Here is a 25,247-nt window from a genome sequence, read left to right as displayed (position 1 = left end):
AACTAAAATCTGTATTTATAAACATGGTCTTGTGCCCTGGATTTGTGATTCTTTTGTCTCCCAAATGCTGAGTTCATAGTACCCACATAAACCCAGATGCACAAAGCAGTGCATACACCTAGAAATCATTTGCAGTAGCACATGGCCCTGGCACACCCCTTCTTTCTCTTTCTGTCTCTCATATGAAAAATTTTTTTAAGGAAGAGGGGAGCCGGATATAGCGGCACATGGCTTTAATCCCAGCACTCAGGAGACAGAGGTAGGAGGACTACCTTGAATACTAGGCCACCCTGATACTACATACTACATAGTGAATTTCAGGTCAGCCTGGGCTAGAAGAAAACCCTACCTCAAAAAAAAAAAAATTTTTTTTTAAAGGGACGGGGCGGGGGGGGGGACACACGACTGGACAGATGGCTCAGCAGTTAAGACACTTGCCTGCAAAGCCAAAGGACCTCATTTCAATTCCCCAGAACCCATGTAAGCCAGATGCACAAGGTGACACATCCATCTGGAGTTCATTTGTAGCGGCTGGAAGCCCTGGTGCGCCCATTCTCTCTCTACCCTCTCTCTCTTTCTGCGTCTTTCTCTCTCAAACAATTTTTTTTTTTTTTTAAGAGGAGGTGAGCTGGGCCTGGTGGCACATGCCTTTAATCCCAGTAATCGGGAGGCAAAAGTAGGAGGATCATAATGAGTTTGAGGCCACCCTGAGACTACATAGTTAAATCCAGATCAGCCTGAGCTAGAGTGAGACATTACCTTAAAAAAAAAAAAAAAAAAAAGGCCACGCATGGTAGCACACGCCTTTAATCCCTGCACTCAGGAGGCAACTCAGGAAGCAGAGGTAGGAGGATCATTGTGAGTTTGAGCCCACCCTGAGACTAGAGTGAATTCTAGGTCAGCCTGGGCTAAAGTGAGACTCTACCTCGAAAAACCAAAAGTAAAAAAAAGAGGAGGGGGACTGGAGAGATGGCTTAGCAGATAAGGTGCTTGCCTGCAAACCTAAGGACCCAGGTTCAATTCCCCAGTATCCACATAAGCCACATAAGGTGGTATATAACTGGAGTTCATCTGCAGTGGGTAAAGGCTCTGTGCATCCATTCTCTATCTGCCTCTCTCTTCCTCAAATAAATAAATTAAGTTAAATTTAAAAGATCATGTTTAGGGCTGGAGGGATGTCTCAGCAGTTAAGGTGTTTGCTTGCAAAGCCAAAAGACCCAGGTTCTATTCCCTAGGACCCATGTCAGCCAGATGCGCAAGGCAACAAGGGGATACATACATCTGGAGTTCATGTGCAGCGGCTGGAGGCCCTGGCTCGCCATTCTCTCTCTCCCTCCCTCTTTCTCTGCCAAATAAATAAATAAATATAAAAATAAAATAAAATGAAGATATGTTAACAAAAAAAAAAGAGGAGGAACCAGGCATGGTAGTGCACACCTTTAGTCCCAACACTAGGGAGGCAGAGGTCAGAGGATCACTGTGAGTTGGAGGTCAACCTGAGACTACATAGTGAATTCCAGGTCAGCCTGAGCTAGGGTGAGACCCTACCTCGAACCCCCCCCTCAAAAAAAAAGCTACCATGTTTCAACAATTTAACTATTGGGCACACATCATTCAAAGGAAATGATGTATCTGTATGTCAAAGAAACATCTGCATTCCCATGTTTACTGGAGTGTCGACCAACTGATAAGTGTATAAAGAAAATAAATTGAAGTGCTATAAGTATCAGGCCAGCCTTAGCTGCACAGTGAGCTCCAAGACACCTTGGAACAGAGAAAAAGAGAGACGAGGTAGGGAATAGTACTCAGCCATTTAAAAAAAAAAAACAAAAAAACTTGCCATTTGTAACAATGGTGATAAAACTGGAGGGCTACAGTTAGTGAAAGAAATCAGGCAAAGAAAAGTAAGTAAAACATGGTCTCACCATATATAGAATCTATAATATTCATCTCACAGAAGCTGAGAGTAGAATGGTGATTACAAAGACTAGAGGGCAAAAAAGAGGGGATGAGGAAAGGTTGACCAATAGTAGGAATTTAAGGGCCCCAGAGAAGAAGCATCTACATTAAAGATGCTGCAGAATGTTTGTCCTTGGCTAAGTAGAACAGCATATTTATGGAAAGATGGAACATTGTAGGTTAAGAGCCAAAATTATTTTAGGCTCTCTTGTCCCTTTTAATAGCCATTTACTAACAACCTCTCTCTGACATCTAGTTTCCTTTTAACTTCTAATCTTGACACACCTAGATTCCACCAGCTAAGAAATCTGATAATAAATAAATAAGTAAGAATAAGTTAAAAAAAGAAAATTCCAAAGGCTGGGGAGAAAGAATACTCAGCAGTTAAAAGGTGTTTGCTTGCTAAACCTCCCAGCCAGTACCCACGAAAAGCCAGATGCACAAAGTGATGCATGTGTATGCAGTTCATTTGCAAGTGGCAAGAGGCCCTGGTGTGCTCAGTCACTCACTGTCTCTCTCCCTCTCAACCAACCCCCTCTCTGCTCACAAATTTTCTTTAATTTGTTTTTATTTGAGACACAGAGAGAGAGAATGGGCATGCCAGGGCCTCCAGCTACTGCAAATGAACTCCAGACATATGTGCCACCTTGTGCATCTGGCTTATGTGGAACCTGGAAAATCAAACCTGGGTCCTTAGGCTTCGCAGGCAAACACTTTAACCACTAAGCCATGTCTCTAGCCCTAAAAAATTTTTTTCTTAATCCAGTAATGAGCCAGGCTCCGTGGCACACGCGTTTAATCCCAGCACTCAAGTGGCAGAGGTAGGAGCATAGCTGTGAGTTTGGAGCAAGACAGGGACCACAGAGTGAGTTTCAGTTTAGCCTGGATTACTGTGATACACTTCCTCAAAAACTAAACAAACAAGGGCTGGAGACATGGCTTAGCGGTTAAGCGCTTGCCTGTGAAGCCTAAGGACCCCGGTTCGAGGCTCGCTTCCCCAGGTCCCACGTTAGCCAGATGCACAAGGGGGCGCATGCGTCTGGAGCTCGTTTGCAGAGGCTGGAAGCCCTGGCGCGCCCATTCTCTCTCTCTTTCTCTCTGTGTCTGTCGCTCTCAAATAAATAAATAAATAAATAAATAAATAAATAAAAATTTTAAAAAGAACTAAACAAACAAAAAAGGTGGAAATAATTCTAACTTTATACTCCTAAGACAGATCATTTGAAAACTGAATTTTGAACTTTCTGATGTGACTTAATTTTGTGAAAATACTCTTCAAATGCATAATTTTTAAAAGCTTGTAAATTGGTTTTAAGTCCCAATACCATAACTGACTCATGCACCACCATAAAGATGAATTCTTTCAATGAGTAGCAAAATTCAGAATTAGAAGAAAGATGATTATCAATTAGTGTGTGCTGAGGGTTACTGTCTTGAGCATCACAGGTGCCTAGGTTTGAAGGCAGGTGGTACCTCATACATTTGATTAATCTGTTCAATACAGTTTGAATGATTACTAAGTATAAGTAACCATTCACAGAGAGGGCCTACTACGTTGTGATATTTAGGCACCACTTTTGTATATTATTTAAGTTCAGGAAGGCACTACAGTCCTAACTTAGAACACCAATCCCTAGTCCAAACCTTGAAATTTCATACACCTGCAACAAATTTGACCAGGTCCTTAAAGCTAGGCCATCACAGACCACGAGAATGTTGCTCGTGTAAATCGCATTTCAATCAAGTGTCTTTAAGTACTGAGCCATCTCGCCAGCCCTCAATCACATTTCAAAACTGCAAGCTAGCAAAACTGACTTTCTGAGGGTCGGAAAGACTCCAGGCCAATGAAAATCTGAATTCAGAAGTGAGCGAAGGTGCCCAATTCAGAACCGGGATGAAAAGTGGGTCTAAAGCAACGCTGGAGTTGGGAGGCGAGGTGAGCAGCAACTGCCGAACGCTCTCGCGTCTCTTCCAACTTTCCGACTCCCCAGGGCTCCAGATCCCCTCGCGTCCCGGGAAGGAACCCCAACGGCAGGACAGGCCTCCCACTTATCAGCAAGGCAAACAGGGAGCAGGATGAAGGCGAGCAGAACCAGGGCATCTAGAGGGCTGAGAGACCGACCCCGGGGCCACTGGCTGTGACCAGAGCCTTCCCCGTGAGTGTCGCCGAGGCCCCGCAGGTCGGCGCGGGGGAGGGGCTGGCGGGAAACCGGGTGGCGGGAAGACTGTAGGGCCCGGCCGGCTGTAACACCTCACTTGAGACTTCGACACTGCTCGGGCCTCGAGGATCCCCGAGCAGACCCCGGCCTTTGAGGCCGAAGAAGACCCTAGGATCCCGCGCTTTCTGGCCCCACCCTCGGCAGTGCTCCAGGGCTCCGCGTCCCACAGCCGCAGGAGCACCGGGGGCCAGCGGCAGGGCCTCGGACAGCTGACGCCCTCCCAGAGGCCCCGACTTCAACACGCTGGCAAAGCCAACAAAGCACCGCGGATTCCGAGGAGAGGAAACGTCACAGGCCCGACCAGGGACTCCGCCGCGCAGCGCTGGCCCTGCCGCTGGGCGGCGCGGACTGTCTGGGGAGGGGAAGGAAAGGGGTCGCGGAAGGGCCCCGCGCCGACGCTCCTGGTCTGGGGCCTCGCTTCCGCTGGGAGATAGTAAGGAAGGGACTCCCACACCCGACACTGACCTTGGAGTCTCCGTTGCACAGAGCCATCGGGGCAAGGGCCGAAGCCGGGGTTGCGGTGGCGGCTACCAGACTATAAGACCGGGCGAGAGAATGCTGGAAGGGTCCGCACCGCGGACCAAGGCTAAGAAAAAGGCCTAGTCACGGAGCAGCTCGCCACGGAGACGAGGCCACCGCGCGAGAAGCGCCGAGTACACCAACAGCCGCGCCGTGCCGTGCCGTGCCGCGCCGCGCCACGCCGCGCAGCGCGGGCCCCTGCGCCGCGGGAGAAGAGACCAGCCGCGCACACGCTGCGCCCGCCTCCCGCTTCCGCCCCCGCCGGCCGCTGGGAGGAGCCCGAGCGCCGTAGGCTCCGCAGCGAAGCGGCTCCCTTGCCCACACCCCGCCAGCCAACTGGCCCGCCCCCAGGGCGTGGTCTACGACTCAGGCTCCGCCCCTAAGGCCCACCCCCGGAGGAGTCACCCGCCCTGAGGTGGAGAAACTTGGTTGCGGGACTAGGAAGAAAGAAGCGAGTGGCGCTAGAGCCCGTCAGCCGCCCGGGCCAGTGTCGCCCTCCCGGGTGAAAGCCGAGCTGGCTTGCTGCAGGCCAACGTCAGGGGCACTAGGGAGACCTGGGCCCCGGAAGGAAGTTGGCGGATGGCGCGGCCTTCACCCTCTCCAGAGAGAAAAAAACAGCTTTGCTTTCTGCTTTGAAAAGTTTCATGGTCACAGCTCAAGGATTCTGCTATCATTTAAGTCCATCAAAATTTCTACAGTATGTTCAGGATTTCCAAAAGGAACAGAATTTTACAGCCGCAGCCTTATAGGCAGCGGGGCTGTTCTGAAGCTGTGTTTGCACTACAGTGTTTTTGTTGTTGTTTATTTTTATTTATTTATTTATTTGGGAACAACAGAGGGGGAGAGAGAACGGGAGCACCAGGGACTTCAGCCACTGAAAATGAACTCCAGATACATGCGCCATCTTGTGCATCTGGCTTACGTAGGCCCTGAGGAATTGAGCCTCGAATTGGGGTCCCTTAAGCTTCACAGGCAAACACTTAACCGCTAAGCCATCTCTCCAGCCCCTACAATGTTTTTATTGGACCAGTTTTGGGTGACATATAGTTCCTCCAGCTACCCTCTTGGCATTCAACAAGGCAAGTATTTACCAGAAAGCCTAAATCAGAATAGAGGTGTAACAGTAACAACTTGGACCTGGAAGTGGTAGCTCAGACCCATAATCCCAGCATTTGGGAGATTAAGGCAGGGGGATTGCTGTACCACCAGCCTATGCTACATACAACACATGGTCTCAAAACCTTATGCAGGGCTAGAGAGATGGCTTAGTGGTTAAGGTGCTTGCCTGGGAAGCCTAAGGACCAATGTTCAACTCTCCAGATCCCAGGTAAATCAGACACACAAAGATGAGGCAAGCACAAGGTCGCACATACCCAGTAGATGGCACAAATGGCTGGAGTTCAAGTGCAGTGGCTGAGGCCCTGTTGAACCAATTCTCTCCCCCGCCAACCTTAAAAAAAAAACCTATGTGATAATCAGCAGCTCTTGATTGACTGAGGTCAGCTCAGTGTGAAAGAACTACTATCTGGAGAACCAAGTCAATCTGTTGGATAGAAAAGTTTATAGACGGCACAGAGAAGCCCCCACTATTCTTTGGATAAGAAAAGTGGCTTATACCCATCAAAAAGGCTCTTAAAGGAGTGAGGGCATGTGTCTGGTGTTTGTTTGCAGCAACAGGTGGCCCTGGAGCACCCATTTATCCTCTCTCTCAAATAAATAAATATTCTTTAAAGAAAAAAAGGGGGAGCTGGAGAGATGGTTTAGCAGTTAAGGGACTTGCCTGCAAAGCCGAAGGACCCAGGTTCAACTCTCCAGGACCCACATAAGCCAGATGCACAAGGGGGCACACTCATCTGGAGTTCATTTTCAGTGGCTAGAGGCCCTGGCATGCCCATTTTCTCTCTATCGATCTAATAAACTTAAAAAAGTTTTCTTTTTTTATTTAAATCTCTTAAACAGGGCATGGTGGCACATGCTTTTAATACCAGCACTCAGGAGGCAGAGGTGGTAGGATCACTGGGAATTCAAGGCCAGCCTGAGACTACATTGTGAATTCCAGGTCATCCTGAACATTACAGAAGAAATATCCACTTAAATATGGGTGCTGGGCTTGGCATGGGCACACGCCTTTAATCCCAGCACTAGGAAGGCATAGGTAGAAGGATCACCTTGAGTTCAAGGCCATCCTGAGACTACATAGTGAATTCCAGGTCAGCCTGGGCTACAAGACCTTACCTCAAAGCAACAACACAAAGCCTGCACTACATGCAGCACAATAAATCCCTGGGTCTTCAATGCTTGCTGAATACCTCTGGGTGCAAGGCTGGGCCACACAGGGTCATGAGCACAGTGACCTTGCTGCTATACCAGGGGGATGGCAAGAAATGTCTTGACAGATGCAAGTCAGATCCATGTCAAGTGACACATGTGTCTGGAGTTTATTTGCAGTGGCTAGAAGCCATAGCATGCCCACTCTCTACCTGCCTCTTTCTCTCTTTCAAACAAAATACTTTAATTAAAAAAAAAAAAAAAACTGAGCCAGGCATGGTGGCACACGCCTTTAATCCTAGCACTTGGGAGACAGAAATAGGATCGCCATGAGTTTGATGCCACCCTGAGATTACATAGTGAATTCCAGGTCAGTCTGGACTAGAGTGAGACCCTACCTTTTTCCTTTAAAGAATAAAATATTTGACATAAATAAAAAGTTTTAAAAACCTACCTCAAGGGAGGGAATTACCATGGGATATATTTTATAATCATGGAAAATGTTAATAAAAATTAAAAAAAAAATACCTACCTCAAAAATAAAATAGAGCTGGTGAGTTGGCTTAGCAGTTAAGTTGCACAAGGTGGTGCATGCATCTGGAGTTTGCAGTGGCTAGAGGCTCTGGTGCGCGCGTGGTCTCTCCCTCCCTCCTTCCCCCCCTCAAAATATTTTACATAAAAAGTTTTAAACAAAAATAGGACTGGAGAGCTGGCTCAGCAGCTAAGGTGCTTACCTGCAAAGCCTAAGGACCCAGGTTCAATTCCCTAGTACCCACTTAAGCCAGCTGCACAAGGTGACGCATGTGTCTGAGTTCCTTTGCAGTGACTGTGCTCATCCTTTCTCTCTGCTTCTCTCTCTTTCTCTCAAATAAGCAAATAAATTTAAAAATAAATAAGAGTGCTAGTCTCCCTTCTAGTCAGATAACCAGCTCTAAGGAGATGGCAATAGACACTGAGGGCACTCAAAACTCATCAAAGCAGAAATTCAGACGTTGCAGAGAGATTAACACTAAAGTAGATTTATAACACACTAAGCAAGACTCAGGGAACATTACAGAAGATGGACCAGAAAAGTTGCAAGAGACACAATATAGGGAGGCATACCCTGAGACATTGCCCTCTCTACAGAGACCAATGCATTTATGACCCCACAGTGAACATCAATGAACCACTGAGGAGGGCCCTTGGTAAAATGGGGGCCAGGGAAGAAAATATAAGAGTATAACCTAATGGGAATATGACCAACATGCAATATATTCATAAAATTCATAATTAACAAAAATAATAAAGATAGGAGGCACAGGACTCAACAGGACAGCATTTGTTTGCAGCACCAAGAGATCCTGGCACCCCTTCCATACACAGACACACATATGCAAATAAATAAAAACTAAAAATGTTGCCAGGCATGGTGGCATACACCTTTAATCCCACCAGAGGAGGCAGATAGGAGGATTGTCATAAATTCAAGGCCACCCTGAGACTACATATTGAATTCCAGGTCAGTCTGAGCTAGTGTGAAACCCTACATCAAAAAAAATATATTTTTTAACATAAAGATCCAAGTATGATAGCTTAAGCCTATACTGCCAGCACTGGGAAAGTTGAAGTAGGAGAATCCTGTGAGTTCCAGGCCAGCCTGAGCTAAAATGAAACCCTTCCTCAAACTTGTACTAGCTTTACTCTAACAAAGCCTCTCAACAATTATTTATTTATTATGGAGCACCAGTATTTGCTGCATTTTGCTGTGCCCAGCTCCAGTTCAGACCCTGAGGGTACAATATAACCCTAACTGCCAAAACAAATAAATGCCATGAGGATAGTAGAGTAGTTGGTGTTCTTTTATCTATCTTTTTTTTTGTTTTTTAATATTTTATTTTTATTTATTTATATCAGAGAGAGAAGAGGCAGGGAGAGGAAGAGAAAATGAGTTTGCCAGGGCCTCCAGCTATTGCAAACAAACTCCAGACACAAGTGCCACCTTGTACATCTGGCTGACGTGGGTACTGGAGAATCAAACCTGGGTCCTTAGGCTTTGCAGGCAAGTGCCTTAGCCATTAAGCCATCTCTCCAGTCCCTTTTTTCAGTTTTTTTGAGGTAGGATCTCACTGTAGCCCAAGCTGACCTGGCACTCACCCTGTAGTTCCAGGCTGGCCTTGAGCTCACAATAATCTACCTGAGTCCTGAGATTAAAGACATACACCCCTCCCTATTGTTCTTAAAAATTAAATTGGAGTTTTATTTTATTTTTTCTCATTTGTGTGCACTACTGGAGATTGAACCTATGGCCTTGCACATACGAGGCCAGTAATTTACCACTGAGATACATCACTAGCCCTCTTTTTATTTTTTATTTTGAGACAACTTCTCTCTAAATTGCTCATGCTGGCCCTAAACTTACTCTGTAACCCAGTGAGGCCTTCAAAGACCTCAGCCTCATCAGTGGTTGGGATTATAGGCACATCTGAACACATGGAGATTCATTCGACCAACCCTCATTCACCTTGCAGCCTGCATTCTTAGTGCTGTCCTCCTCATTCCACTCGCAAAGCATATTAAACAACTGCAGTTCCTTAAACAGGCAGATTATCTTATTTATTTATTTAAAAGCAGAGAGAGATAGAGACAGAGAGAATGGACATGCCAGCGCCTCTAGCCAATGCAAACGAACTCCAGATGCATGTGCCCCCTTGTGCATCTGGCTAATGTGGGTTCTGGGGAATCAAACCTGGGTCCTTTGGTTTTGCAGGCAATTCAGCCCAGATTCTCTCTTGATTTGGGCTGAGTATTTTTGTTCTTCCCACAGTTGTGTACTTGGGTTAGATTTCTATTCTTTTGTGCACCTATGATCCCTTTTCTGTCATTATTACTTACTACTTTTGGCTATAATTGTGTGTCCACTTGCCTATATACAGAGAGGCCATGGAAACTGCATTCTATCACCCTCATAGCAAATTGAATGCCCAGATACTGGCTCCTAAATACCAATCTCCAGTAATAAGAACCAGGCCTTCTGCAATAAATGGCTAATTTCTGGACCAAGGCTGGGAAAAAGATGACTTGCAACATTGTTTTTTTTTTTTGTTTTTTTTTTAAATTTTTTTGTTATATTTATTTATTTATTTGAGAGCAACATTGAGAGAGAGAGAGAGAGAGAGAGAGAGAGAGAGAGAGAGAGAGCAAGAGAGTCCCCTTGTGCATCTGGCAAACGTGGGTCCTGGGGAATCAAGCCTCGAACCAGGGTCCTTAGGCTTCACAGACAAGCACTTAACCGCTAAGCCATCTCTCCAGCCCGCAACATTGTTTTTTGTTGTTGTTGTTTTGTCCTGAGAAGTAAGAAAGTGCTCAAATAGCAATGAAGTCATCACCAAAGGACACAGAATTTTGGTTTTTTGAGGCAGTATTTCCCAATTTCTAGGTCAACCTAAGCTACAACTCACTCTGTAGGCAAGGCTGGCCTCAAACTCATAATAATCCTTCTATATCAGCCTCATAAGTGGTGGGATTACAGGCATGATAAGCCACTGTGTTCTGCTTATTGAAAGCTCTTTTACTGTGGCTCAGTCTGTCAGCACATATACAAACATAGAGAGGAGAAGCCAGGTGTGGTGGCACATGCCTTTAATCCCAGCACTCAGGAGGCAGAGGTAGGAGGATTGCCATGAGTTCAAGTACACCCTGAGACTACAGAGTGAATTCCATGTCAGCCTGGGCTACAGTGAAACCCTACCTTGAAAAATCAATATGTGTGTGTGTGTTCAAAAAAGAGTTTGTGGAGTGGAGAAATGGCTTAGCAGTTAAGGTACTTACCTGCAAAGCCGAAGGACCTAGGTTTGATTCCATAGTATCCAACATAAAGCCAGACACACAAGGTGACACTTGCATCTGGAGTTTGCAGTGGCTAGAAGCCCTGGCATGCCCATTCTCTCTTCTCTCTGTTTCTCTCTCTCTCAAATAAACAAAATATTTTTTAAAAAGAGTCTGGGCAAAAGTACTCTATGGGGGTGTAAATGCTGTGCCTAGAAGCCACAGGTTGTTCAAAAAAAATTTCAATGTCAGATTGGGAGTCTTCCCAGTAAATTACTGGTTATTGTATTCATGACCTCAACAGAAGCTGTCCTTACTTACATCATGGATGACAAAGTAGAGCAAAAACAAAAGAAAGAGCTATCAATATAGAAGAGAGTAGAATAAAATAAAAAAGAAGTGGGGGTTCAGTGAAGGGGGTGGGGAAAGGGGACAAAGGGTGGTAGGAGAGGATATATAAAGCTTTAATAATTTATTTTTTTACTTGCAAGCAGAGAGAGAAAAAGAGACAGACAGAAGGGGAGCATCAGGGCCTTAAGCCAGTGCAAATGAACTTAGATGCATGTGCCACTATGTGTATTTGGCTTTACATGTGTACTGAGGAATTGAACCTGAGTTGTGAGGCTTTGCAGCAAGCACCTTATCCACTGAGCCCACAGCCAAATTTTTTAATATTTTATTTTTATTTATTTGGCAGAGAAAGAGGAAGAAAGAGTGAGAATGGGTTCATCAGGGCCCCCAGCTACTGTAAACGAACTCCAGACATCTGTGCCCCCTTGTGCATCTGGCTAATGTTGGTCTTGGAGAATCGAACCTGGGTCCTCTGGCTTTGCAGGCAAATGCCTTAACTGCTAAGCCATTCCTCCAGCCCAAGTTTTTTATTTTTTAATATTTTATTTTTAGTTATTTGTTTGAGAGGGAAAAAGAGGCAGAGAGAGAGAGAGAGAGACAGAGACAGAGAATGGGTGTTCCAGGGCTTCCAGCCACTGCAAATGAATTCCAGATGTATGTGCCACCTTGTGCATCTGGCTTATGTGCATCCTGGGGAATCAAACCGAGGTCCTTTGGCTTTGCAGGGAAGTGCCTTAACCACCAAGCCATCTCTCCAGCCCCTTTATTTATTTTTTTAATTGATTTATTTTAGAGAGAGAGAATGAGATGGAGAGGGAGAGAGAGAGAATGGGCATACCAGGGCTTGTACTTGCTTGTGAAGCCTGAGAACACAGGTTTGATTCCCAAGTACCCATCTAAGCCAGGTATATATGGTGGTGCATGCGTCTGGACTTCATTTGCAGTGGCTAGAGGCCCTGGCATGCTCACCGCCCCCCCCCCCCAATCACTAATTACATAAGGAAATTATATAAGGAAAAAAGAGCAACTTTTAAAATTTTTTTTGGGGGGGGTTTCAAGATGGGGATCTCACTCTAGCCCTGGCTGACCTTGGTATTCACTATGGAGTTTCAGGGTGGCCTTGAACTCACGGCGATCCTCCTACCTCTGCCTCACAAGTGCTGGGATTAAAGGCATGTGCCACCACGCCTGGCTAAAAGAACAACTTTTTTTTTTTTAATTTTTTTTTATTTATTTATTTGACAGCGACAGACACAGAGAGAAAGACAGATAGAGGGACAAAGAGAGAATGGGCGTGCCAGGGCTTCCAGCCTCTGCAAACGAACTCCAGACGCGTGCGCCCTCTTGTGCATCTGGCTAACGTGGGACCTGGGGAAGCGAGCCTCGAACCGGGGTCCTTAGGCTTCACAGGCAAGCGCTTAACCACTAAGCCATCTCTCCAGCCCAAGAACAACTTTTTTTGAGACAGAGTTTAAGTAAACCAGACATGTCTTGAACTCATGGTATCAGCCTGGCCTCTAAAGACACTCCAACTTAAACAAATTTCTGTGAGTTTTTTAGGGTTTATTTTCTATTAAACCTGAAAAAACCAAAATATTTTTATTTCAACATAGAAACATTTAAAAATTACTGAGATTTTATATATTTTTTAAATATTTTATTTTATTTATTTATTTTTGAGAGAGAGAGGCAGTTAGAGAGAATGGGTGACTAGGGCTTCCAGCCACTACAAATGAGCTCCAGACACATGCACCACCTTGTGCATCTGGCTTATTTGGGCCCTGGGGAATAGAACCTAGGTCCTCTAGCTTTGCAGGCAAGCACCTTAACCACTGAACCATCTCTCCAGCCCTGAGATTTTATATTCTTTTTTTTTTTTTCCGAGGTAGGGTCTCGCTCTAGCTCAGGATGACCTGGAATTCACTATGTTATCTCAGGGTGGCCTCGAACTCATGGCAATCCTTCTACCTCTGCCTCCCAAGTGCTGGGATTAAAGGCGTGCACCACCACACTTGGCTGAAATTTTATATTCTTGACTGACCTGGAATTCACTCTGTAGTCTCAGGCTGGCCTCAACTCACAGCAATCCTCCTACCTCTGCCTCCCAAATGCTACTACCTGGAAGATATATAAAGTTGGATTTACACATCTAAGAATACTGCAGGAGCCAGATGTGGTGGCACATGCCTTCCAACACTCAGGAGGCAGAGGTAGGAATATTGCCATGAATTCAAGGCCACCCTGAGAATAGAGTGAATTCCAGGTCAGCCTGGGCTAGAGTGAGATCCTACCTTGAAAAACAAAACAAAAATACTGCAGATAACTAGAAAACCCAAGCATCAAATTAATTCAAGATGCAAAAATATCTACATTTTAATACAAGAAACACAAAATCTGGGGCTGGAGAGATTGTTTAGTGGTTAAGGTGCTTGCCTGCAAAGCCAAAGGACCTCGGTTCCACAGGATCTACGTAAGGAGGCACATGCATCTGAAGTTCATTTGCAGTGGGTTTCTTTTTGTTTGTTTGTTTGTTTTTGTTTTTGTTTTTATTTTTTGGTTTTTTGAGGTAGGGTCTCACTCTGCCTCAGACTGACCTGAAACTCACTATGTAGACTCAAGGTGGCCTCAAACTCACAGTGATCCTCCCACCTCTACCTTTTGAGTTCTGGGATTAAAGGTGTGCACCACCACATTCATCTCCCTTTGGGTTTCTTGACTTTGGGAGGAAGCTAATGTGAGTGAAAAATCTCTTCACCTTAGCTTCTGCTCTTGCACCTCTGGTGGGCTGGGTGGGCATATGGATTGGGGCCACTGGTGCTTCAGCAGGATTCTGGCTGGTTTCCTGCTTGCTAGAAGATCTGAGCCTTTTGTGCTTCTATGCTGTGGTTGATAATGCCTTATACACTTTTACTTTTCAGTGGAAAAGTGTATTTTGTTGTTTTTCTGCTTATTTCCCTCCTTAGGCTGCTTTGGCATGACTACTATGCTACCATCTTACTGGCTAGTTTTTCTTCCCCTCCTGAAGGCTCTTGAATATGTTTACTCTTCAGTGCAAAGTATTTCATCCAGTATTGTAGAGCTGGTTTAGTGCTCATAGATTCATATAGCCAGCTTTTATCATGGAAAGTTTTTTCTTTTCCTATTGTGTGGGATAATTTTACTGGGTGAAATAGTGTGGGTTCACAGCTGTGGTCTTTTCATACCTTTTATATTTTATTATTAGTAGTATTAATTATTTTGATTGAGAGACAGAGAAAGAGGGAGGGAGGGGAGAAAGAATGAGAAAATGGGCCCACTGGGGCCGGCCTTTCAGCCACTATGGAACTCCAGACTCGAGAGCCCCCTTGTGGCATATGTGCCACATTTCATGCTTGCATCACTCTATCTGGCTATGTGGGACCTGGAGATTTGAAAATGCATTCTTAGGGTTCTCAGGCAACTGCGTTAACCGCTAAGTCATCCCTTCAGTCCCCCTTTCCCCTTTTCTTTCTTTCTTTTTTTTTCTTGGTTTTTCAAGGTAGGGTCTCATGCTAGTCCAGGCTGACCTGGAATTCACTATGTAGTCTCAGGATAGCCTTGAACTCATGGTGAACTCTGCCTCCTGGGTGCTGGGATTAAAGGCATGTGCCACCACACTCAGTTTCCTTTTCTTTTTTTAATATTTATATTTATATTTATTTATTTAAGAGGGAGAAAGAGGCAGGGAGAGAGAGAGAATGGGCAGGCCAGTGTGTCCAGCCATTGCAAACGAGCTCCAGACACATGTGCCACCTTGTGCATCTGGCTTATATGGGTCCTGGGGAATCAAACCTGGGTCCTTTGGCTTTGCAGGCAAGACTCTTAATCACTAACCCATCTCTCCAGTCCTCTTTAGCCCCTTTTCATACATTAAATAAATACTGCATTCCAATCCCTACTGGCTTTTAGAGTTTCCACTGAAGAATGAAAATGTTATTCTAATGAGTTTACCTTTATAAGAGATGAGCTGTTTTTCTCAGCCAACCTTTAATGTCTTTTCTTTGTTTTGTGTATTCACTGATTTGTTTGTTTGTTTACTTATTTATTTTGGTTTTGTGAGGCAGGGTCTCCCTCTAGCCTAGGCTGACTTGGAATTCCCTATGTAGTCTCAGGGAGACCTGAACTCACAACAATCCTCCAACTTCTGCCTACTGAGTGCTGGGATTAAAGATGTGTGCCACCGCACCTGAAAGTATTTTGTTATTTTATTTTCTTTGCTTCTGAGAGAGAAGGAGAATGAGAGTGACTGAACAAGCATGCCAGGGCCTCTTGCCGCTGCAAATGAACTCCAGATGCATGTGCCACTTTGTACAGTTGGCTTTTACTTGGGTACTGGGAAATTGAATCTGGGCCAGCAGGCTTTGCAAACAAGCACCTTTAAGTGCTGAGTCATCTCCCCAGATTCCTGAGCCCTACTGTTTTAATTAAGAGTGTGATGTAGAAATTTTTCTCTGGTCTGTTTGGTGTTAATGTATGCCTCTTGTAACTGGAAGGACCTCTCTTTTATAAGATTTAAAATTTTTTTCTTTCCTCTCCCTCCTCTCCTCTCTCTCCCTCTCTCTCTCTCTCTCTCTCTCTCTCTCTCTCTCTCTCTCTCTCTGGGTGTGTGTGTGTGTTTATTCATTTTGAGGAAGTGTCTCTTGCTAGCCAGGGCTGACCTAGAACTCACTCTGTAGTCCCAGGCTGTCCTTGAATTTATGGCAGTCCTTTTACCTCAGCCTCTCCAGTGCAGAGATTAAAATCATGTGCCACCACACCCCAGCAGTTGAAAATATTTTCAATGCCATTAACCTAAAGTTCTTTTTGTATGCCCATGTGCCAATGATTCGAACTTTTTTTTGTTGTTGTTGTTGTTTTTTTGTTTTTCAAGATAGGGTCTCACTCTAGATCAGGCTGACTTGGAATTCTGTACATAGTCTTAGGATGGCCTTGAACTCATGGTGATCCTCCTACCTCTGCCTCCCGAGTGCTGGGATTTAAGGCATGCACCACCATGCCAGGCTCCTTTCTTTTTTTTGAGGTAGGGTCTAGCTCAGGGTGACCTGAAATTCACTATGTATTCTCAGGATGGCCTCAAACGTGCAGCAATCCTCCTACCTCAGCCTCCCAAGTGCTGGGATAAAGGCATGAGCCACTAGACACAGCATATTTCTTTTTTTTAAGATGCCCCACATTTCTCTCATGCCCTGCTCATTCATGTGTTTGAACTTGGCATTGATTTTTGGAATTGTGATCTATTTCCCTTACCTTGTCTTCAATTCCTCATAATCTGTGCTCCACATAGTATACTTTAGTGATATGGTGTTGCTAGGAGCTTTCATTATTGCATTTTTCATTTCATATTGCATTTTCATTTTTTGTTTTATTTATTTTAACTAAATTTATTTTTTTATTGACAAATTCCCTAATTGTAGACAATAACCCATGGTTATTCCCTCCCTTTCCCCACTTTCCCCTTTGATACTCTACTCTCCATCATATCCCCTCCCCCTCTCAGTCTCTTATTTATTTTTGTTTTTTCAAGATAGGGTCTCACTCTAGTCCAGGCTGACCTGGAATTCACCATGTAGTCTCAGGGTGACCTTGAACTCATGAGGATCCTCCTACCTCTGCCTCCAGAGTGCTGGGATTAAAGGTTTGCACCACCATGCCCAGCTTCTCTTATTTTGATGTCATGATCTTTTCCTCCTATTATGATGGTTGTGTGTAGGTAGTGTCAGACATTGAGAGATATCCAGGCCATTTTGTGTCTGAAGGAGCACATTGTAATGAAACCTACCCTTCCTTTGGCTCTTACATTCTTTCTGCCACCTTTTCTGCAATGGACCCTGAGCCTTGGAAGATATGGTAGAGATATTTCAGGGCTGAGCACTTCTCTGTCACTTCTCAGCACCATGGTGCCTTCTGAGTCATCCCAAGGTCACTGCCATCTGAAAAGAGAAGCTTCTCTAACCAAAAGTGAGAGTAGCATTAATATATGAGTATGAACATTAAGAAAAGTACTTACTGAGCAGTTTGGTGAGCATAGTATATACATTTAGCCAGACACCAGCAGACATTACATCCCCAGGGCTCATGATTGCCCTGTTGTAAGTTTTAAGTATCAGGGATGTATTCCCTTCCATGAAATGGGCCTCCAGTCCAATTAGAGGGCAGTTAGTTTCCCCCATAACACACATGCCACTATTGTACCCATTGGCTCATTTGGTCTGGCTGGCCAAATTTTAGGCTTGCAGTGTCCATTGTTGAGTATCTCCACTGGTGGTTTCTCTCTCTTCCATTGAACTGCATGCAGCATAGCTTTTTCTAGCTTTCTGTCAGCTGGTCTACATGGAGGAGATTTTCACTTAGCTCCAGCAGGATTTCTCAGTGACTTCATAGCCCAAATATGTGGAGTCTGCAGCAATATTCTTGGTGGAAAACTAAAAGCCTTGGTAATGGCCTATAATGTTTTGGGGGTATCAGTGACCTCCCTGGCCAGCAACTCACTGGAAGGTACCCATCCCAGGCACTGAAAAATTTCTAGTAGCAATTTATGGCTTCTGAGTGTTCCATTGGCCAGAAAAGTAGGTTTCCTTATGACTTATTTATATTCTCTTACATTGTGATTAGCCCTCCCTCTACCTTTGCTTTACTCAATCTCTTCCCCTGACCTCACTTAGGCCTTTTCACCCCTATTAAACTATTCTTCTATTTACCATCCTTTTTTTTTTTTTTTTCCTGAGGTAGGGTTTCTCTCTAGCTCAGGCTGACCTGTAATTCACTATGTAGTCTCAGGGTGGCCTCGAACTCATGGCAATCTTCCTACCTCTGCCTCCCAAGTGCTGGGATTAAAGACATGCGCCACCATGCCTGACTATCTTTATTTTTTAGGTAGAGTCTCATTGTAGCTCAGGCTAACCTAGAATTCACTATTTAGTCTTAGGGTAGCCTCAAACTCACAGTGATCCTCCTACCTCTGCCTCTGAGTGCTGGGATTAAAGCCATCACACCCAGTTTATTTTTGTGTTTTTTGAGATAGGTTCTTGCTCTATTGTAAACATTTTTATTTATTATTATTATTATATTTCTTGTGTTGTTTTGTTTTTGTTTTTTGAGGTAGTATCTTACTCTGGCTCAGGCTCTCCTGGAATTAACTCTGTAGTCTCAGGGTAGCCTTGAGCTCATGGCGATCCTCCTACCTCTGCCTCCTGAGTGCTGGGATCACAGGCATGTGCCAACATACCCGGCATTTTTATTTATTTATAAGGGGAAAGAGAGAATGGGTATACCAGGGCCTCCAGCCACTGGAGACAAACTCCAGACCCATGTGCCACTTTGTGCATTCAGCTTTATATGAGTAATGGAGAATCGAACCCCTGTCATTAGGCTTTGTATGCAAGCACCTTAATTACTGAGCCATCTCTCCAGCCCTGTTATTTTAGTAATACAAATGTACTGACTTAGATAAACACAAAATTTCTTTTTTTAATAATATTTTTTAAATTTTTTGTTTATTTTCATTTATTTATTTGAAAGTGACAGAGAGAGAAAGAGGCAGAGAGAGAGAGAGAGAGAATGGGTGCACCAGGGCCTCCAGCCACTGCAAACGAACACCAGACACATGTGTCCTCTTGTGCATCTGGCTAACATGGGTCCTGGGGAATTGAGCCTCAAACTGGGGCCCTTAGGCTTCACAGGCAAGTGCTTAACCACTAAACCATCTCTCCAGCCCAAACACAAAATATCTGCCTAAAATTTGGTATTGTAATTTTCTCCTATTGCCTTTAAATTTAAAAAATGTATCGTTTTGCTTTCTTTTTTTTTTTCTTTTTCTTTTTTTGGTTTTTCAGTGTAGGGTCTCACTCTAGTTCAGGCTGATCTGGAATTCACTATGTAGTCTCAGGGTGGCCTCAAACTCTGGGTGGTCCTTCTACCTCTGCCTCCCAAGTGCTGGGATTAAAGGCCTGGTTCACCAAGCCCAGCAAGAATATTTTTATTTACTCGTAAAGAGAGAGAGAATGGGTGTGTCAGGGACTCTTGCTACTATGAACAAACTCCAGATACATACTGGGGATATCCAGATACTGGGGAATCAAGTCCAGGCCAGCAGGCTTTGTAGACTGGTGCCTTTAACTGCTGAGCTATCTTCCAAGACTGTGCCTTTAATTTTTTGTTTGTGAAGTCAGCATAGGCTACATCCCCAAACACACACACACTCTCTGTTTCTCTCCATATATATATATATATATATATATATGGCACTATTTCTGTGTCCTCTATTAAAGGACAACTACTGCATAGTTCAAAAAAGAGACATCTACTAATATTGATACATAAACATCTTAGATTTCAAGGGTAGTCTGCTGTGTGAAAAAAAGCTAACCCTAAAGGTCACATATTATGTGATTCCACTGTCATAACATTCATTTTTTAGTTTATTAGCACATATTAATTATATATAGTAATGGATATATGACTTTTTTTAACATTTAATTTCCTTATTTGAGAGAGAGGGACAGAGAAAGGCAGATAGAAAGAGAATGGGTGTGCCAGGGCCTCCAGCTGCTGCAAACAAACTCCAGACACATGCACCACCTTGTACATCTGGCTTATGTGGGTTCTGGGAATTCGAACAGGGGTCCTTTGGCTTTTCAGGAAAGTGTTTTACTGCTAAGCCATTTTTCTAGACCTGACTTTGTTTTTTGACTTTTCGAGGTAGGGTCTCACTGTATCACTGTATCCCAGGCTGACCTAGAATTCACTTACTAATCTCAGGGTGGCCTCAATCTCATGGCAATCCTTCTACCTCTGCCTCCCAAGTATTCAGATTAAGAGCATGTGCCACCATCATGCCTGGCCTTTTTTTTATTTTTCGAGGTAGGGTCTCACTCTAGCTCAGGCTGACCTGGAAATAAGTCTGTAGTCTTAGGGTAGCCTTGAACTCATAGCAACCCTCCTACCTCTGCCTCCCAAGTGCTGGGATTAAAGGCATGTACCACCATGCCCAACTTTTTTTTTTTTTTTTTTTGAGGTAGGGTCTTGCTCTAGCCCATGCTGGCTTGGAATTCACTAGTCTCAGGGTGGTCTTGAGCTCATGGCAATCCTCCTACCTCCACCTCCCGAATGCTGGGATTAAACACATGCACCACCTTGTACAGCTCAATATATGACATTTTTATGCATGCATATATTTTGTTCACATTCACTCTCCTCTTTGAACATTTCTTAGCATTTTCTCGCTGGTCCCCTTATTTGTCAATCTTCTACTTTCATTTCTGCTTTTCTGGTTTTGGTGACCTATTTAATTAGGGTTGCTTACGGGTACAAGAGTTATGGGTTGCTTACAAGAGCATTTGCAACATATCAGTGGCTACACCAAAGAACATGTCTCTCTCCCCTAGCAACCATTAACTGCCTATGGATCCTTAGGATGTGGTGGAGCCTTATGACCCTCTCAGATAAATCCTCAGGAAGGGGTAAAACCTTGAGAGCTACTCTTCACTATATAGCATCCTTTGTTTGTAAAAATTATTTATCTGTGCACGCCTTTAATCCCAGCACTTTGGAGGCAGAGGTAGGAGGATCACCATGAGTTCAAGGTCACCCTGAAACTAGCGAGTAAATTCCAGGTCAGCCTGGGCTAGAGCAAGACCCTACCTTGAAAAAACAATTTATTTATTTGTAAGGAGAGAGAGAGTGAGGGGATACAGAGAGAAATGGGTGTTCCAGAGCCTCTAGCTGCTGCAAATAAACTATAGACTCATGTGCCACCTTGTAAATCTGGTATTACATGAGAACTGGGGAATTGAATTAAGGTCACTAGGCTTTGTAGGCAAGTGCCTTAACCACTAAGCTATCTCTCCAGCCCTCTATATAACATTTATTTTACTTTATTTTTAGAGAGAGTGAGAGAGAGAAAGGCAGAAAGGAGAGATAGAGAATTGGTATGCCAGAGCCTCAGCCACTGAAATAGCTCCAGACGCTTGTGCCACCTAGTGGGCATGTGCAACCTTGCACTTGCCTCACCTTTGCAGGTCTGGCTAAGGGACCTGTAGAGTCAAACAAGGGTCCTTATGCTTCGTAGGCAAATGCCTTAACTGCTAAGCCATCTCTCCAACCTTTATATAACATTATTGGAAGGACATAAAAATATTGGCAAGAAAGTCTTTAGTTCTGCCAGAGAATAAGGAGAGTGTTTGGGGGTAACAAGAAAGGTGTGGTATCATGTGGGGTGTTAGCATTTAATTAATTTATTTATTCATTTGCAAATAGAGACACAGAAAGAGAATGGGCATCCAAGTACTTCTAGTTGCTGCAAATGAATTCTAAATGCATGGGCCACTTTGTGCATCTGGCTTTACATGGGTATGGGAAAATTGAACCCAGGTTGTTAGATTTCACAGGTAAGTGCCTTGACCACTGAGCCATCTCTCCAGCCCAGGGATAGCATTCAAAAGGGTAGCCCAGGGAACACATACACACATAAACTAGTGTGTGTGAAAAGTAGTGAAATGGTGGGCATAGTGGTACATGCCTTTAATCCCAAAATGCAGGAGGCAGAGGTAGGATTGCTGTGAATTCAAGGCCAGCCTGGGACTACGGAGTGAGTTCCAGGTCAGCCTCGACTGGAGTGAGACCCTACTTGGAAAAACCAAACCAAAAAAAAAAAAAGTAGTGAGCTACAAGTAAGGTTATTAGTCTAGCCAATTATTTTATTTATTTATTTGACAGAGAAAGAGGAAGAGAGAGTGAGAGAATGGGCATGCTAGGCCCTTCAACCACTGCAAACGAACTCCAGACACGTGCACCGCCTTGTGCAGCTGGCTAATGTGGGTCCTGGGGAATTGAACCTGGGTGCTTTGGCTTTGCAGACAAACAACTTAACTGCTAAGCCATCCCTCCAGCCCTGGTCTAGTCAATTCTTTACAGCTATCTACTTGCTGTGTTTGCTGTAGTATTCCAACATAAAATGTCACCACTAAGGGAAACCAAATGAGATTCACACGAAACTGCTGAATTTGCAATTTCCTGACCCTCATCATTTCAAATAAAAGAGTTAAGGAGTTGTTATATGACAAAGTTCCTCCGCATTGAAAGGTGTAAACAACAATTGCCACCTTTCTCAAAAGCAGCTGGGTTGCTGACAAAGTTGGAAGAAGCCATTCTACATGCAATTCAATGGGAGAGAGATATCACCAGTGAAGATACTCAACAGTGGACACTGCAAGCCTTATATTTGGCCAGTCTGGTCAAATGAGCTAATGGGTGCAATAGAGACACGTCTATCATGATGGAAACCAACTGCCCTCTAATTGGACTGGAGGCCTGCTCCATGGGAGGGAATACATCACTGATACGGAAAACTTAAAACAAGGGTAGTCATGAGCTTTAGGGGTGTAACGTCTGCTGATGTCTGGATAAATGTATATACTATGCTTATCAAACTGCCCAGTAAGCACGTCTCTTAATATTCATACCCTTATATTAATGCTACTCTCACTTTTGGTAGAGAATCTTCTATTTTCAGATGGCAATGACCTTGGGAGAACTCAGAAGGTATCATGGTGCTGGAAAGAAGTGACCAGAGTGAAGGGTAGGATTCCTTACAACGTGCTCCCTTCAGACACAAAATGGCCTGGATATCAATGACCTCAAAGTGCCTGACACTACCTACACAAGACCATCATAAGAGGAGGAAAAGATCATGACATCAAAATAAAAGAGAGACTAATTGAGATGGGGAGGGGATATGATGGAGACTGGAGTTTCAAAGGGGAAAGGGGGAGGGAGGGTATTACCATGGGATATTTTTATAATCATGGAAGTTGTTAATAAAAATTTATAAAAGGGGGGCTGGAAAGATTGCTTAGTGGTTAAGGCACTTGCCTGTGAAGCCTAAGGACCCATGTTCTACTCTCGAGATCCCACATTAGCCAGACACACAAAGGTAAGGCAAGCACAAGGTCACACATGCCCACCAGGTGGCACAAGCATCTGAAATTAGATTTCACTGGCTGAGGCCCTGGTGCACCAACTTTTATCTCTCCTCTCTGTCACTCTCTAAGAAAAAGGGGGGAGGCTAGAGAGATTAAAGTACTTGCCTGGGAAGACTAAGGATCCAAATTCAACTCCCCAGGACCCATGTAAGCCAAATGCACAAGGTGACACATGCACACAAGGTAGGGCACACAATTGGATTTTTTTGCAGTGGCTAAGGCCCTGGAATGCCAATTTTCTCTCCCTCTCTCTCTCTCTTTCTCAATCTTTCACATAAAAAAATTGTTTTTTACAGGCCAAATGAGCCAACAGGTACAATAGTGGCATGTCTATCATGGTGGAAACCAACTGCCTTCTAATTGGACTGGAGGCCCGCTCCATGGGAGGGAATACATCCCTGATACGGAAAACTTAAAACAGGGGTAGTCATGAGCCCTAGGGTTGTAACGTCTGTTGCTGTGTGGCTAAATGTAAATAATATGCTTATCAAACTGCCCAATAAGCACTTCTCTTAATGTTCATACCCTTATATTAATGCTACTCTCACTTTTGGTAGAGAATCTTCTCTTTTCAGATAGCAGTGACCTTGAGATGACTCAGAAGGTATCATGGTGCTGGAAAGAAGTGACCAGAGTGCTCAGTACTGCAATATCTCTATCACACCTTCCAAGGCTCAGGGTCTAATGCGGAAGATGTGGTGGAAAGAATGTAAGAGCCAAAGGAAGGGTACGACTCCTTACAATGTGCTCCCTTCAGACACAAAATGGCCTGGATATCAATGACTTCATAGTGCCTGACACTACCTACACAAGACCATCATAAGAGGAGGAAAAGATCATGACATCAAAATAAAAGAGAGGGCTGGAGAGATGGCTTAGTGGTTAAGCGCTTGCCTGTGAAGCCTAAGGACCCCGGTTCAAGGCTCGACTCCCTAGGACCCACGTTAGCCAGATGCACAAGGGGGCACACGCGTCTGGAGTTCATTTGCAGTGGCTGTAGGCCCTGGCACGCTCATTCTCTCTCTCTCTCTCTCTCTCTGCCTCTTTGTTGCTGTCAAATAAATAAATAAAAATAACAAATAAATAAATAAAAGAGAGACTAATTGAGATGGGGAGGGGATATGATGGAGACTGGAGTTTCAAAGGGGAAAGTGGGGGAGGGAGGGTATTACCATGGGATATTTTTTATAATCATTAAAGTTGTTAATAAAAATTTGGGGAAAAAAGATATACTTTCAAACAAAAAAAAATTTTTAAAGACCAACAAACTTACAAGCAAAACATCCCCAAACAATGAAATAAGTAACTTTTGTTCTCTTTAAAAAACACTATAAGCCAGGGAAGGTGACACATGCCTTTAATCCCAGCATTCAGGAGGCAGAGGTAGGAGGATCATCGTGAGTTTGAGGCCAGCCTGAGACTACATAGTGAATTGCAGGTCAGCCTGGGCTAGAGTAAGAACCTACTTTGAAAATAAATAAATAAAAGTAGAGCCAGACATGGTGTTGCATGCCTTTAAACCCAGCACTTGGGAGGTGGAAGTAAGAGGATTGCCATGAGTTTGAGGCCAGCCTGAGACTACAGAGTGAGTTCCAGGTTAGCCTGGGCTAGAGTGAGGCCCTACATGGAAAAATCAAAATAATAAATAAACGAAGCCAAGTGAAGAGTGGTGGCACACGCCTTTAATCCCAGCACTCTGAAGGCAGAAGTAAGAGGATCACCATGAGCTCAAGGCCACCCTGATACTACATAGTGAATTCCAGGTCAGCTTTGGCTGGGGTGAGACCCTACCTCACAAAAAGGGTGGGTGGGGGGGCTGGAGGGATGGCTTGTGCCTGCAAAGCCAAAGGACCCAGGTTCAATTCCCCAGGACCTACATTAGCCAGATACACAAGAAACTGCATGCATCTGGAGTTTGTTTGCAGTGGCTGAAGGCCCTGGCACACCCATTCTACCTCTCTCTCTCCCTCTGTCAAATATATATATATACATACATACATACATACATATGACGGGCTGGAAAGAGATGTCTGAGTGGTTAAAGGCACTTGCTTACAAAGACTGATAAATAAATAAAAGTACAGCCAGGCATGGTGGTGCATGCCTTTAAACCCAGCATTAAGGAGGC

The 25,247-nt window shown here is 44.3% G+C and overlaps 1 protein-coding gene across 1 annotated transcript in view; it reads right to left on the bottom strand.

Moving 5' to 3' along the window:
- Positions 1–4,864, bottom strand: part of Gmps (guanine monophosphate synthase) — a 77,502-nt gene extending 72,638 nt beyond the window's left edge. The window contains exon 1 of the mRNA XM_004652101.2: positions 4,644–4,864. Coding sequence (XP_004652158.1) covers positions 4,644–4,670 — 27 coding nt within the window. The 5' untranslated portion in view covers positions 4,671–4,864. The remainder of the gene's footprint in view (positions 1–4,643) is intronic.
- Positions 4,865–25,247: the final 20,383 nt, after the last annotated feature.

Source organism: Jaculus jaculus, chromosome 11 (assembly GCF_020740685.1).
Source record: "Jaculus jaculus isolate mJacJac1 chromosome 11, mJacJac1.mat.Y.cur, whole genome shotgun sequence".
In the NCBI taxonomy this organism is placed as follows: Eukaryota; Metazoa; Chordata; class Mammalia; order Rodentia; family Dipodidae; genus Jaculus; species Jaculus jaculus.
Note: the sequence above shows the minus strand (reverse complement) of the source record. Positions and strands in the feature narration are given on the sequence as shown.